General features: G+C 48.8%; 1 protein-coding gene across 1 annotated transcript in view; it reads right to left on the minus strand.

Annotated features, from left to right (window-relative positions):
• Nucleotides 1–3282: 3282 nt before the first annotated feature.
• Nucleotides 3283–14780, minus strand: part of LOC129861512 (host cell factor 1-like) — a 54923-nt gene continuing 43425 nt past the window's right edge. Inside the window, exons 22-27 of the mRNA XM_055932890.1 lie at nt 13445–13660; nt 12909–13046; nt 8448–8633; nt 7661–7970; nt 6062–6125; nt 3283–5759 (exon numbers count right to left, since the gene is read on the minus strand). Coding sequence (XP_055788865.1) covers nt 5720–5759; nt 6062–6125; nt 7661–7970; nt 8448–8633; nt 12909–13046; nt 13445–13660 — 954 coding nt within the window. The 3' untranslated portion in view covers nt 3283–5719. The remainder of the gene's footprint in view (nt 5760–6061; nt 6126–7660; nt 7971–8447; nt 8634–12908; nt 13047–13444; nt 13661–14780) is intronic.

The following is a 14780-nucleotide window of genomic DNA, read 5'->3' on the forward strand; positions in this document are numbered from 1 at the left end:
TGGTCACAGACAACAGCACAAAGGGCAAGAAGGTAGAGACAACAATTCATCACGCGAAGCAGCCACAACTGTCAGTAAGAGTGTCCATGATTGAGTCTTTGAATGAAGAGATGGAGATGAAACTGTCCAGTTTGAGTGTTTGTTGCAGCTCGTTCCAGTCGCTAGCTGCAGTGAACTGAAAAGAGGAGCGACCCAGGGATGTGTGTGCTTTGGGGACCTTTAACAGAATGTGACTGGCAGAACGTGTGTTGTATGTGGAGGATGAGGGTTGCAGTAGATATCTCAGATAGGGGGGAGTGAGGCCTAAGAGGGTTTTATAAATAAGCATCAACCAGTGGGTCTTGCGACGGGTATACAGAGATGACCAGTTTACAGAGGAGTATAGATTGCAGTGATGTGTCCTATAAGGAACATTGGTGGCAAATCTGATGGTCGAATGGTAAAGAACACCTGCCGATCTATAAATTATGTCTCCGTAATCTAACATGGGTAGGATGGTCATCTGAATCAGGGTTAGTTTGGCAGCTGGGGTGAAAGAGGAGCAATTATGATAGAGGATTTAACCTTAGTCTGCAGCTTTGATATGTGCTGAGAGAAGGACAGTGTACCGTCTAGCCATACTCCCAAGTAGTTGTATGAGGTGACTAACTCAAGCTCTAAACCCTCAGAGGTACTAATCACACCAGTGGGGAGAGGGGCGTTCTTCTTACCAAACCACATGACCTTTGTTTTGGAGGTGTACAGAACACGGTTAATGGCAGAGAAAGCTTGTTGGACACTAAGAAAGCTTTTTTGTAGAGCATTTAACACAAAATCCAGAGAGGGGCCAGCTGAGTATAAGACTATTATCTGCATATAAATGGATGAGAAAGCTTCCTACTGCCTGAGCTATGTTGTTGATGTAAATTGAGAAGAGCGGGGGACTTAGGATCGAGCCTTGGGGTACTCCCTTGGTGACAGGCAGTGGCTGAGACAGCAGATTTTCTGACTTTATACACGGCACTCTTTTATAAAAGGTAGTTCGCAAACCCATGTAAAAAAAAAAAGGATTATTAGGGAAATCGTCCTTACAAGCATGTAAACGTTTTAAAACTAACAATTATATTCTGACTACCCACAACAGTTGTAGTATATAACCGAACAGTATGCACTTTATATTTCACATTTACACAAGGATGGTGGTAAACTCAACCAGTGTTCCAGGTTAAGGAAAATATGTCTCTCCCCTCATTAGCAACACAACATTCACACAAAATAAAGTCACATCTCCAGAACTGGTAAGAAAAGGATGCACTACAAAGTTTTATTTTCCATAGTAATATTCACAAACAGTTTAATACCCAAACATCTGTCAGATCAGATGGAACAAAAGCTCAAAATCTTCCATCAGCTAGCTGTTGCTTCCATAGAAATATAATCTATTCCAACAATCTATTCTAGATTCTATTTCTATGTTTGGTTCTCAATACAGCCTCCTGACGTCCCTGCCTGCCAATGCATCTTGGGCATTATAACCATGACGACGATATCAACAAGGGTTCTGCATTATAGTCAATGAGGAAAAACAGAAGCGAGAACAAGACAGAGCAGGAAGACATTTCCTTTTTAATTATTATTTTTTTTATATCTAGACAAAGCAACCGAGATGACAAACATGTAAAAACATTTTTGTTACAGATAATTATATAAAAAGCAGTATTTTTTATTTATTTTTTATTTTTTTACTTCTTGCTACGTGAAGGAACTTATTTACAATTGAACCGATACTAGCTGAGCCAATCAATCACTCTTCCTGCCATCATATCCCACAACTAGGTAACTAAAAACCTCTCCGTTCAAAAACACTAGTCACGTTACACACTTGCATACCTTAACACATAATACACCAAAAACAAAATGTCAAATGGTTATCAATACGAAAAGTTTCTCCACAATTTGGGGGCAGAACATTTCTGAGAATAAACTGGGATTTATCTAAAAAAAAAAAAAAAAACGAAAATAAAACAAGCCTTGGGAAAATTAACATAACCTTTTGAATTCCATAGTCGAACAAATTAATTCTACTATGGAATATCAACAGATTGAGAAGGGGAAAGATGAAAATAAATATTTTTTTCAGCAAATTAATTCCTTTAATAAAAAAAAATTAACAAAAATAAAACAATCCACTCTTCTTTTTCTGACTAATCTTATGTTCTGCAGCAGAGCAAGTACAAAAAGTCCTTGTTACGTAAATCGTTCGTTACACCACCGATTCTGAAACGGTCAAATCAGGTTATAAAATATGTATTGGGTTGTTTCAGCCAATCACTGTCACCCTGGCAGTCAACCAATCACTGTCACCCTGGCAGTCAGCCAATCACTGTCACCCTGGCAGTCAGCCAATCACTGTCACCCTGGCAGTCAGCCAATCACTGTGACCCTGGCAGTCAGCCAATCACTGTGACCCTGGCAGTCAGCCAATCACTGTGACCCTGGCAGTCAGCCAATCACTGTGACCCTGGCAGTCAGCCAATCACTGTCACCCTGGCAGTCAGCCAATCACTATTCATAAAATTCCTCCAATGAAAGCAGAGAAACTACCAGAGTAGATAGTCAACTAGAGGGAGAATAAAGCAGTCTCCTAAAGCTACAGGGACCACAGGTATTTTTTTCTGAAGCTAATCCTTTAACTCGGTCTCCTCTCTGACATCGCTACACATTAAAACACAGTGATGTCACAAAGCAAGATGACAGCCGGGACAGATACAGAGTATTGATTGGTTGATGAGGATTCCCCTGGAATGGAGAACACTGCCCCCCCCCCCCCCCCCCCCAACGTCCCGCTGTCCGTTTGGTGTATTTATTAAATCTCCATGACGATGTGACAATGACATCATCTTCTTATGATCCAACTGTCTCCCATAGCAACCATCTGATGCCCACACACCTCCCCTCTCCAATGACATAATGAGATACACTAGATTGTAATATGAGCAGTTATTTGTATTTGTCTATTGCTTGTGTAGATAAACAGGGGAGAGGAAACGCATGAATGAGACTAGAGAACTATCTAGCAACTACAGTTAGACCAGACTGAACAGTTTTTTTTTTTAATTTTGATTCCTCAGAAAATCATATCATAGGAAAATAAAAAGTTAATTATGCGCTTTCCATGGTTTAAACAAGTAAATATCAATAATAATAATAATAATAATACAATAAGAAATCCAGAAGAATGAAATAAGGCGTCCTCGGAACCACAACGTCCAGTGATGAGGGCAGGGGATCTGGCGTTTCTCAGCTTTATCTATTTTACAGCCATTTTGTGACAGATGGGTTGTTGGGCCTGGTCTAGGTACAGGATGGGGCCTGGTGTGGGTTCAGGACGGGGCCTGGTCTGGGTTCAGGACGGGGCCTGGTCTGGGTTCAGGACGGGGTCTGGTCTGGGTTCAGGACGGGGCCTGGTCTGGGTTCAGGACGGGGCCTGGTCTGGGTTCAGGACGGGGCCTGGTCTGGGTTCAGGACGGGGCCTGGTCTGGGTTCAGGACGGGGCCTGGTCTGGGTTCAGGACGGGGCCTGGTCTGGGTTCAGGACGGGGCCTGGTCTGGGTTCAGGACGGGGCCTGGTCTGGGTTCAGGACGGGGCCTGGTCTGGGTTCAGGACGGGGTCTGGGTTCAGGACGGGGTCTGGGTTCAGGACGGGGTCTGGGTTCAGGACGGGGTCTGGGTTCAGGACGGGGGCCTGGTCTGGGTTCAGGACGGGGGCCTGGTCTGGGTTCAGGACGGGGGCCTGGTCTGGGTTCAGGACGGGGGCCTGGTCTGGGTTCAGGACGGGGGCCTGGTGTGGGTTCAGGACGGGGCCTGGTGTGGGTTCAGGACGGGGCCTGGTGTGGGTTCAGGACGGGGCCTGGTGTGGGTTCAGGACGGGGCCTGGTGTGGGTTCAGGACGGGGCCTGGTGTGGGTTCAGGACGGGGCCTGGTGTGGGTTCAGGACGGGGCCTGGTGTGGGTTCAGGACGGGGCCTGGTGTGGGTTCAGGACGGGGCCTGGTGTGGGTTCAGGACGGGGCCTGGTGTGGGTTCAGGACGGGGCCTGGTGTGGGTTCAGGACGGGGCCTGGTGTGGGTTCAGGACGGGGCCTGGTCTGGGTTCAGGACGGGGCCTGGTCTGGGTTCAGGACGGGGCCTGGTCTGGGTTCAGGACGGGGCCTGGTGTGGGTTCAGGACGGGGCCTGGTGTGGGTTCAGGACGGGGCCTGGTGTGGGTTCAGGACGGGGCCTGGTGTGGGTTCAGGACGGGGCCTGGTGTGGGTTCAGGACGGGGCCTGGTGTGGGTTCAGGACGGGGCCTGGTGTGGGTTCAGGACGGGGCCTGGTGTGGGTTCAGGACGGGGCCTGGTGTGGGTTCAGGACGGGGCCTGGTGTGGGTTCAGGACGGGGCCTGGTGTGGGTTCAGGACGGGGCCTGGTGTGGGTTCAGGACGGGGCCTGGTGTGGGTTCAGGACGGGGCCTGGTCTGGGTTCAGGACGGGGCCTGGTGTGGGTTCAGGACGGGGCCTGGTGTGGGTTCAGGACGGGGCCTGGTGTGGGTTCAGGACGGGGCCTGGTGTGGGTTCAGGACGGGGCCTGGTGTGGGTTCAGGACGGGGCCTGGTCTGGGTTCAGGACGGGGTCTGGGTTCAGGACGGGGCCTGGTGTGGGTTCAGGACGGGGCCTGGTGTGGGTTCAGGACGGGGCCTGGTGTGGGTTCAGGACGGGGCCTGGTCTGGGTTCAGGACGGGGCCTGGTCTGGGTTCAGGACGGGGCCTGGTCTGGGTTCAGGACGGGGCCTGGTCTGGGTTCAGGACGGGGTCTGGTCTGGGTTCAGGACGGGGTCTGGTCTGGGTTCAGGACGGGGTCTGGTCTGGGTTCAGGACGGGGTCTGGTCTGGGTTCAGGACGGGGTCTGGGTTCAGGACAGGGCCTGGTCTGGGTTCAGGATGTGCTGTTGTAGAGTTAGATGGGGTTCAGGACGGGGCCTGGTCTGGGTTCAGGACGGGGTCTGGTCTGGGTTCAGGACGGGGTCTGGGTTCAGGACGGGGCCTGGTCTGGGTTCAGGATGTGCTGTTGTAGGGTTAGATGGGGTTCTGGTAGAGGTTGGGGTTCTGGTGGAGCCTGGTCTGGGTTCAGGATGTGCTGTTGTAGGGTTAGATGGGGTTCTGGTAGAGGTTGGGGTTCTGGTAGAGGTTGGGGTCCGGGTGGAGCCTGGTCTGGGTTCAGGATGTGCTGTTGTAGGGTTAGATGGGGTTCTGGTAGAGGTTGGGGTTCTGGTAGAGGTTGGGGTTCTGGTAGAGGTTGGGGTTCTGGTAGAGCCTGGGGTTCTGGTAGAGCCTGGGGTTCTGGTGGAGCCTGGGGTTCTGGTAGAGCCTGGTCTGGGTTCAGGATGTGCTGTTGTAGGGTTAGATGGGGTTCTGGTAGAGGTTGGGGTCCGGGTAGAGCCTGGTCTGGGTTCAGGATGTGCTGTTGTAGGGTTAGATGGGGTTCTGGTAGAGGTTGGGGTCCGGGTAGAGCCTGGTCTGGGTTCAGGATGTGCTGTTGTAGAGTTAGATGGGGTTCTGGTAGGGGTTGGGGTCCGGGTAGAGGTTGGGGTTCTGGTAGAGGTTGGGGTCCGGGTAGAGCCTGGGGTATTGTATTCAGTAGGAAGGTGTTGTTTTCAGTTCAGTCATAGTCATCATGGACAACAAGGGGAGAGGAAGGAAACCCCTCCTCACTGGTCTGATCTGGCCTTCTTTGGACCAGCAGCTTTCCTACAAGAGGAGAGAAAACCCGATCCAACAGATGAACATGGATAAGGCTACAGAGTTAGTACAGATAGTTCAGTTGAAAGTTAAGAGTTATGACAGAGGGGTGGGACAGGCTTGGCCATAACCGACTACTGGAAAACCTTTTTCCCCCCAAACACTTTTGCATTTCCAAATAAATAAATAAATGAAATCATAGTTTTTTTAACGAATGTGCAGTTAAAAATACCTGAATTCATGAATTCTTCTTATTTAATCGTTCTGTGGATATTAAAAAGAGAGAGAGAAGGATGAATCCTAGTACTCACATGTCAGGCGAGGAGCCTGGTCTCTTAACAGTAGGTTTACCTGCAAGGCCATCTTTACTAATCTCTACAGGGAGAGGGGAAACGGTTAGGATTGTACCGAACACAAAAATATAAAAACGCAATATGCAACAATTTCAAAGATTTTGACAGGAGTTACAGTTCACATAAGGGAAATCAGTCAATTGAAAAATGTATATTATTAGGCCCTAGTCTATGGATTTCACATGACTGGGAATACAGTTGGTCACAGATATATAAAAATATAAAATAGAAAGATATGGGCGTAGATCAGAAAACCAGTCGGTGTCTGATGTGACCACCATTTGCGTCACGCAGTGTGACATCTTCACAGAGAGTTGATCAGGCTGTTGAATATGGAATATTGTCGCCACTCCTCTTCAAACGGTTGTCGACGGGAACTGGAACACGCCGTCGTACACGTCGATCCAGAGCATTCCAAACATGCTCAACGGGTGTGGTGACGTCTGGTGATTATGCAGACCATGGAAGAAAAAAAAACTGGGAAATGCACAGCTTCCGGGAATTGTGTACAAATCCTTGCGACATGTGGCAGTGCATTATCATGCTGAAACGTGAGGTGATGGCGGCGGGATGAATGGCACGACAATGGGCCTCAGGATCTCGTCACGGTATCTCTGTGCATTCAAATTGCCATCGATAAAATGCAATCGTGTTCGTTGTCCGTAGCTTATACCTTCCCATACCGTACCCCCACCGCCACCATGGGGCACTCTGTTCACAACGTTGACATCAGCGAACCGCTCTCCCAACAGACGCCATACACGCTTTCTGCCATCTGCCAGGTATAGTTGAAACCGGGATTCATCTGTGAAGACCACAGTTGTCCAGTGGCCATCGAAGGTGAGCATGTTGCCCACTGCAGTCAGTTCACGACCCTGGTGAGGACGAGCACACAGGTCAACTTCTTCGAGACGGTTTCTGACAGTTTGTGCAGAAATTCTTCAGTTTGTGCAAACCCACAGTTTCATCAGCTGTCCAGGTGGCTGGTCTCAGACGATCCCGCAGGTAAAGAAGCCGGATGTGGAGGGGCTGACGTGGTTACACGTGGTCTGTGGTTGTGAGGCCAGTTGGACGTACTGCTAAATTCTCTAAAATGACGTTAGAGGCGGCTTATGGTAGAGAAATTAATAATACATTCTCTGGTAACAGCTCTGGTGGACATTCCTGCAGTCAGCATGCCAATCGCACGCTCCATCAACTTGAGACATTGTGGCATTGTGTTGTCTGACAAAACTTCACATTTTAGAGTGGCCTTTTATTGTCCCCCAGCACAAGGTGCACCTGTGTAATGAGCATTTTGTTCAATCAGCTTCTTGATATGCCACACCTGTCAGGTGGATGGACTATCATGGCAAAGGAGAAATTCTAACTAACAGGGATGTAAACAAATTTGTGCAAAACATTTTAGAGAAATAAGCTTTTTGTGCATACTGGAACATTTCTGGGCTGTTTTATTTCAGCTCATGAAACATGAGACCAACACTTTACATGTTGTGTTCACATTTGTGTTCAATGTAATATTGGCAACTGAATCGAGTTTAACATAACGTTCCGTACCTTGGAGCCACCTGACCTGCGTGGCAGGGCCGTAGCCCTTCTCGTTGCGGGCTGCGATACGGAAGATGATGGCAGGCTTGGTGGTGTAGTCTATGTGTGCGTTGGAGAGGCTGGACGACTGCACCAGGCAGGAGGGGTTAGGCCCACAGAACACCCGCATAAAAGCCAGCTGGGCTGGGGTGGTGGTGGTGGTGGGCTTGGCCTGCTCCCCGCTCTGGGCGCTCTGGATGGCCAGGTACACCGAGTACTCAATGATCTTACCAGATGTGACCGACGGAGGCTCCCAGGTCAGGTGGGCGCCGTCTGGGCTCTGAGTGAGGAGGAGGAAGAGAGGGGAAGAAAGCGTGATATGAGCTATAAATACAGAATCGTATAAACAAGGTGAAATAAAATATATGTTTGATAAAATAACACTTCCTGGGTAAAATATGTTTGATAAAATAACACTTCCTGGGTAAAATATGTTTGATGAAGGAAAAAGGAAACCGCACACTGCTCTGGTCAGAGCTCTGACGAAGGCCGTGAGGCCGATACGTAAAGCTTATTAAATATCGGTGATACTATCAAGAGCAGTGGGCGGCTTCCTTTTTCCTTCATCTTGTTCAATTGTTGCCATGGCACCCGCGAATAAGATTCCTCAGATGTGCCGAGTGCCTTTTTGAATTTTAAAATATGTTTGATAAAATAACACTCCCTGGGGTAAAATATGTTTAAGAATTTGTTCTTTACTGACTTAACTGGTTAAAAAAACAAAAAAATGTAATTTAATAAAATAAAAATGTGTTACCTTGCTGATCTTGATAGCGCAGGGAGCTCCGGGGAAGCCTGGTAGACACGTCTTGAAGGCGGAGACCTCCGAGAAGTTCCCCCGGCCACAGGTGTTGATCCCGGCCACCCTGAATTTATAGGCCGTCCCTGGCTGGAGATCGATCTTCCTCATCTGACTGTAGTCCGGGATCGTCCCAGAGTCGTCCTACAACACACAAGAAACACTACATGTCTTCCTTCCATCTTATCTGGCTATACTCCATGACGTCGACTGTAGGGCTTGTTCATTTAGCTGACGAGATACGTTTAGAAGTCCCGTGACGTTATTTTATATTAAACCGATTTTATAGTAAGAACAATATAATTGAACTTGGCTGAAAATATGAAGGACGTTTTTCCCCCGTTACGGAGTAAGTGTGTATACGATGTGGCTATATCGAGGTGATAGCGATGACGTGAAACAGGTCCTATATGCTAGATTTAGAGCTATTTGGCTACTTTAGTTGTGAATGATACAAACCTTACAATGTCTTAGAAATCAAAACATTCAGTGGCATTTGGAAAGTCTTCTGACACGTTCACTTTTTTCAACATTTTGTTACGGTACAGCCTTATTCTAAAATGGATTAAATAACTTTTTCCTCATCAATCTACACACAATACCTCAATGACAAAGGTAAAACAGGTTTGTAATTTTTGCTAATTTATTACAAATAAAAAACTGAAATAGCTTATTTACATAAGTATTCAGACCCTTTGCTATGAGACTCTAAATTGAGCTCAGGTGCATCCTGTTTCCATTGATCATCCTTGAGATGTTTCTACAATTTGATTGGAGTCCACCTGTGGTAAATTAAATTGATTGGACATGATTTGGAAAGGCACACACCTGTCTTTATAAGTCCCCACAGTTGACAGTGCATGTCAGAGCAAAAACCAAGCCATGAGGTTGAAGGAATTGTCCTTGGAACTCAAGACAGAATTGCGTCGAGGCACAGATCTGGGGAAGGGTACCAAAACATTTCTGCAGCATTGAAGGTCCCCAAGAACACAGTAGCCCCTATCATTCTTAAATGGAAGAAGTTTGGAACCACCAAGACTCTTCCTAGAGCTGGCCGCCCAGCCAAACTGAGCAATCGGGGAGAAGGGCCTTGGTCAGGGAGGTCACCAAGAACCCGATGGTCACTCTGACAGAACTCCAGAATTCCTCTGTGGAGATGAGAGAACCTTCCAGAAGGACAACCATCTCTGATGAAACCAAGATTGAACTCTTTGGCCTGAATGCCAAACGTCACGTCTGGAGGAAACCTGGCACCATCCCTACGGTGAAGCATGGTGGTGGCAGCATCATGCTGTGGGGATATTTTTCAGAGGCAGGGACTTGGAGACTAAATCAGGATTGACGGAAAGATAAACGGGAAAAATTTAGAGATCCTTGATGAAAACCTGCTCCAGAGCGCTCAGTACTGCAGACTGGGGTGAAGGTTCACCTTCCAACAGGACAACGACCCTAAGCACACAGCCAAGACAACGCAGGAGTGGCTTTGGGACAAGTCTCAATGTTCTTGAGCGGCCCAGCCAGAGCCTGGACTTGAACCAGATTGATCATCTCTGGAGAGACCTGGAAATAGCTATGCAGCGACGTTCCCCATCCAACCTGACAGAGTTTGAGAGGATCTGCAGAGAAGAATGGGAGAAACTCCCCAAATACAGGTGTGCCAAGCTTGTAGCGTCGAACCCAAGAAGACTCAAGGCTGTAATCGCTGCCAAAGGCACTTGAACAAAGTACTGAGTAAAGGGTCTGAACACTTATGTAAATGTAATATATATATATATATTTTTTTTTAAAACATGTTTTTGCATTGTCATTATGGGGTAGTGTGTGTAAAATTGATGAGAATTTTTTTATTTTATTTAATAAATTTTAGAATAATGCTGTAATGTCATGGGCTCTCCAACCTTGTTCCTGCAGCTACCCCAGTGCTTCGTTTAACATCGATTGTATTTGTGTTTTCACAAGGAAAGACAGTGTCACTAAACTGTGGACAGCCTTTCTGCGCGCTCTAGAAACGGAAAAAAAAAAAAAGGTGAGAGAGGAGGCCGGTGGTGAGATATTCTGTATAGCTAAAAAAAAGGTTAACGGTGTCACTCAATTAATTATGAAAATATATTTTAAAAATTTCTCTCTAAATCGAAAGGCTAACTATAAGCCGACCGGCACAATCCTTGAACCAACAGCATCGTCAAGGGTTATAGGTTCTCTTTCCCAGACTCGAGAATAAACATTTGAGCGTATCATTAGATAACCAGTCCCATTCAGTATGCATCATAACAGTCCACACTCAAAAAGCCTAGACCACGTATCTTATAAGGGTACAATCGTTATTTTAATTCAGTTTTATTTTTTTCCCAAGCTTGGGCTCATAGGCTCTAATATAATTACGGGTGCTTTGAATGAATCCTCACCTCAGAAAGCACTGTCCATTTTGTTGTGTTAGGCTTTAAAACAACATCAAAAACAACGTGACCACCGACAATAGAGCCCTGAGTACCAGGCCATTAGGACCTGATGGGGGGACAATAGAGCCCTGAGTACCAGGCCATTAGGACCTGATGGAGGGGCAATAGAGCCCTGAGTACCAGGCAATTAGGACCTGATGGAGGGACAATAGAGCCCTGAGTACCAGGCCAATAGGACCTGATGGTCATTAGGACCTGATGGAGGGACAATAGAGCCCTGAGTACCAGGCCATTAGGACCTGATAGAGGGACAATAGAGCCCTGAGTACCAGGCCATTAGGACCTGATGGAGGGACGATAGAGCCCTGAGTACCAGGCCATTAGGACCTGATGGAGGGACAATAGAGCCCTGAGTACCAGGCCATTAGGACCTGATGGGGGGACAATAGAGCCCTGAGTACCAGGCCAATAGGACCTGATGGGGGGACAATAGAGCCCTGAGTACCAGGCCATTAGGACCTGATGGGGGGACAATAGAGCCCTGAGTACCAGGCCAATAGGACCTGATGGGGGGACAATAGAGCCCTGAGTACCAGGCCAATAGGACCTGATGGGGGGACAATAGAGCCCTGAGTACCAGGCCATTAGGACCTGATGGGGGGACAATAGAGCCCTGAGTACCAGGCCAATAGGACCTGATGGGGGGACAATAGAGCCCTGAGTACCAGGCCAATAGGACCTGATGGGGGGACAATAGAGCCCTGAGTACCAGGCCAATAGGACCTGATGGGGGGACAATAGAGCCCTGAGTACCAGGCCATTAGGACCTGATGGGGGGACAATAGAGCCCTGAGTACCAGGCCAATAGGACCTGATGGGGGGACAATAGAGCCCTGAGTACCAGGCCAATAGGACCTGATGGGGGGACAATAGAGCCCTGAGTACCAGGCCAATAGGACCTGATGGGGGGACAATAGAGCCCTGAGTACCAGGCCATTAGGACCTGATGGGGGGACAATAGAGCCCTGAGTACCAGGCCAATAGGACCTGATGTTCGTTAGCAAGTTGGGTACAACCAAAGCATGTTTAGAATGCATAAAATGAGATCACCGTGACTCATGACTGCCGGTGTGGCGGTACCGTGACTCATGACTGCCGGTGTGGCGGTACCGTGACTCATGACTGCCGGTGTGGCGGTACCGTGACTCATGACTGCCGGTGTGGCGGTACCGTGACTCATGACTGCCGGTGTGGCGGTACCGTGACTCATGACTGCCGGTGTGGCGGTACCGTGACTCATGACTGCCGGTGTGGCGGTACCGTGACTCATGACTGCCGGTGTGGCGGTACCGTGACTCATGACTGCCGGTGTGGCGGTACCGTGACTCATGACTGCCGGTGTGGCGGTACCGTGACTCATGACTGCCGGTGTGGCGGTACCGTGACTCATGACTGCCGGTGTGGCGGTACCGTGACTCATGACTGCCGGTGTGGCGGTACCGTGACTCATGACTGCCGGTGTGGCGGTACCGTGACTCATGACTGCCGGTGTGGCGGTACCGTGACTCATGACTGCCGGTGTGGCGGTACCGTGACTCATGACTGCCGGTGTGGCGGTACCGTGACTCATGACTGCCGGTGTGGCGGTACCGTGACTCATGACTGCCGGTGTGGCGGTACCGCCACCCAAACAGCCCTAGTAGGAGGAAGCCGTAGATTTTAAGTCTCTCCTTGATTCGTCGCATCGTCTCTCCTTACCTCCTCCTCCTCAAAAAGCACTGGAGGAGAAGTTCAGAGGGAGGGACCCTTGGGATATTCTCCTCCAAAAACATTTTGAGAACGAGACTATGAGCGAGCGTGTGAGGAATTGAGGAAAACAAAAAAATCACAATGTGTGAAACCAATATAAAAAGCTCTATATATATACCCAAATGCATTATCGTCGATACTATTAGTGACTTCAGAAACAACAGTAGTCAACGTTGTGTGTCGGGTGTCGATCGTGGCGTTAGTGTCTTACATCAGCAGCAGCCGCGTCTTCGTCGGGTAGGTAGTAGTGCGTGACCACCGTGTTGGTGACCTTGACGATGCCAACGTCAAACCACTGGTTGTCTTTCTTCAGCGGGGCTTTGACCACCGCAGGAGGCAGTCCTGGCCTCTGGAGAAAGACACAGCGTTTAATAACACAATATGAATAACAGGTTTTCACATTTATTAATAATTAAAATGAGCGGATCTACATTAATATGTTATTTATCATTTCTTTAGGAACCTTTATTTCAGCCAGATAAAGTTATTAAAAATAAAAAATATATAGATATTTTACAATAATGAGATGGTTTGTCAAAGAGGAGAACAGAAATCAGCCTCTGGACGACACACGATGGTTAGAAAACACACGTGTCACGAGCATGTATGACCCTTTAACAATGTCTTATAAAACCATCTCATAGTGAACAAAATAACAGCCATTTTGAGTTACTTCAATGATTTAAATCAGGTCAACAGAGGTCCGCCAGAAAGCCAGCCACAGCCAGTCTAGTCCAATCCACTCACCCCAGCAGCAGACTCTATTCCATTGACCACCTCTGCCATGGTCGCAGCTGCCTGTATCTTAGCCGGGCCGGCCACCATCATTGTCTGAGTGGGGGTTAAGGTGCAGGACGGGGCTAATCGGGCCACCGCCTGGGTCACTGCAGCAGCCAACTCATCGGCGTTAGTCTCTGACGCCGGGTCGTTCAGGCTGTCTGCTGGGGCCAGGCCCTCGGTGGGCTGGGGGCAAATCATAAACTTTATTTAGACACCGCAGTTCAAAGTGCTTACTTGACAAATGCAAAGAATACATTCAGATCACCTGAAAAGACAGACGGACAGAAAAGACAGGGACAGAAAAGACAGAGATGCAGGCAGACCACCGGTTAGAGACAGAGATGCAGGCAGACCACCGGTTAGAGACAGATGCAGGCAGACCACCGGTTAGAGACAGAGATGCAGGCAGACCACCGGTTAGAGACAGAGATACAGGCAGACCACCGGTTAGAGACAGAGATGCAGGCAGACCACCGGTTAGAGACAGATGCAGGCAGAGCACCGGTTAGAGACAGAGATACAGGCAGACCACCGGTTAGAGACAGAGATGCAGGCAGACCACCGGTTAGAGACAGAGATGCAGGCAGACCACCGGTTAGAGACAGAGATGCAGGCAGACCACCGGTTAGAGACAGAGATGCAGGCAGACCACCGGTTAGAGACAGAGATGCAGGCAGACCACCGGTTAGAGACAGAGATGCAGGCAGACCACCGGTTAGAGACAGAGATGCAGGCAGACCACCGGTTAGAGACAGAGATACAGGCAGACCACCGGTTAGAGACAGAGATGCAGGCAGACCACCGGTTAGAGACAGATGCAGGCAGACCACCGGTTAGAGACAGAGATGCAGGCAGACCACCGGTTAGAGACAGAGATACAGGCAGACCACCGGTTAGAGACAGAGATGCAGGCAGACCACCGGTTAGAGACAGATGCAGGCAGACCACCGGTTAGAGACAGAGATGCAGGCAGACCACCGGTTAGAGACAGAGATGCAGGCAGACCACCGGTTAGAGACAGATGCAGGCAGACCGGTTAGAGACAGAGATACAGGCAGACCACCGGTTAGAGACAGAGATACAGGCAGACCACCGGTTAGAGACAGAGATGCAGGCAGACCACCGGTTAGAGACAGAGATGCAGGCAGACCACCGGTTAGACAGAGATGCAGGCAGACCACCGGTTAGAGACAGAGATGCAGGCAGACCACCGGTTAGAGACAGAGATGCAGGCAGACCACCGGTTAGAGACAGAGATACAGGCAGACCGGTTAGAGACAGAGATACAGGCAGACCACCGGTT

Source organism: Salvelinus fontinalis, chromosome 8 (genome assembly GCF_029448725.1).
Source record: "Salvelinus fontinalis isolate EN_2023a chromosome 8, ASM2944872v1, whole genome shotgun sequence".
Lineage (NCBI taxonomy): Eukaryota > Metazoa > Chordata > Actinopteri > Salmoniformes > Salmonidae > Salvelinus > Salvelinus fontinalis.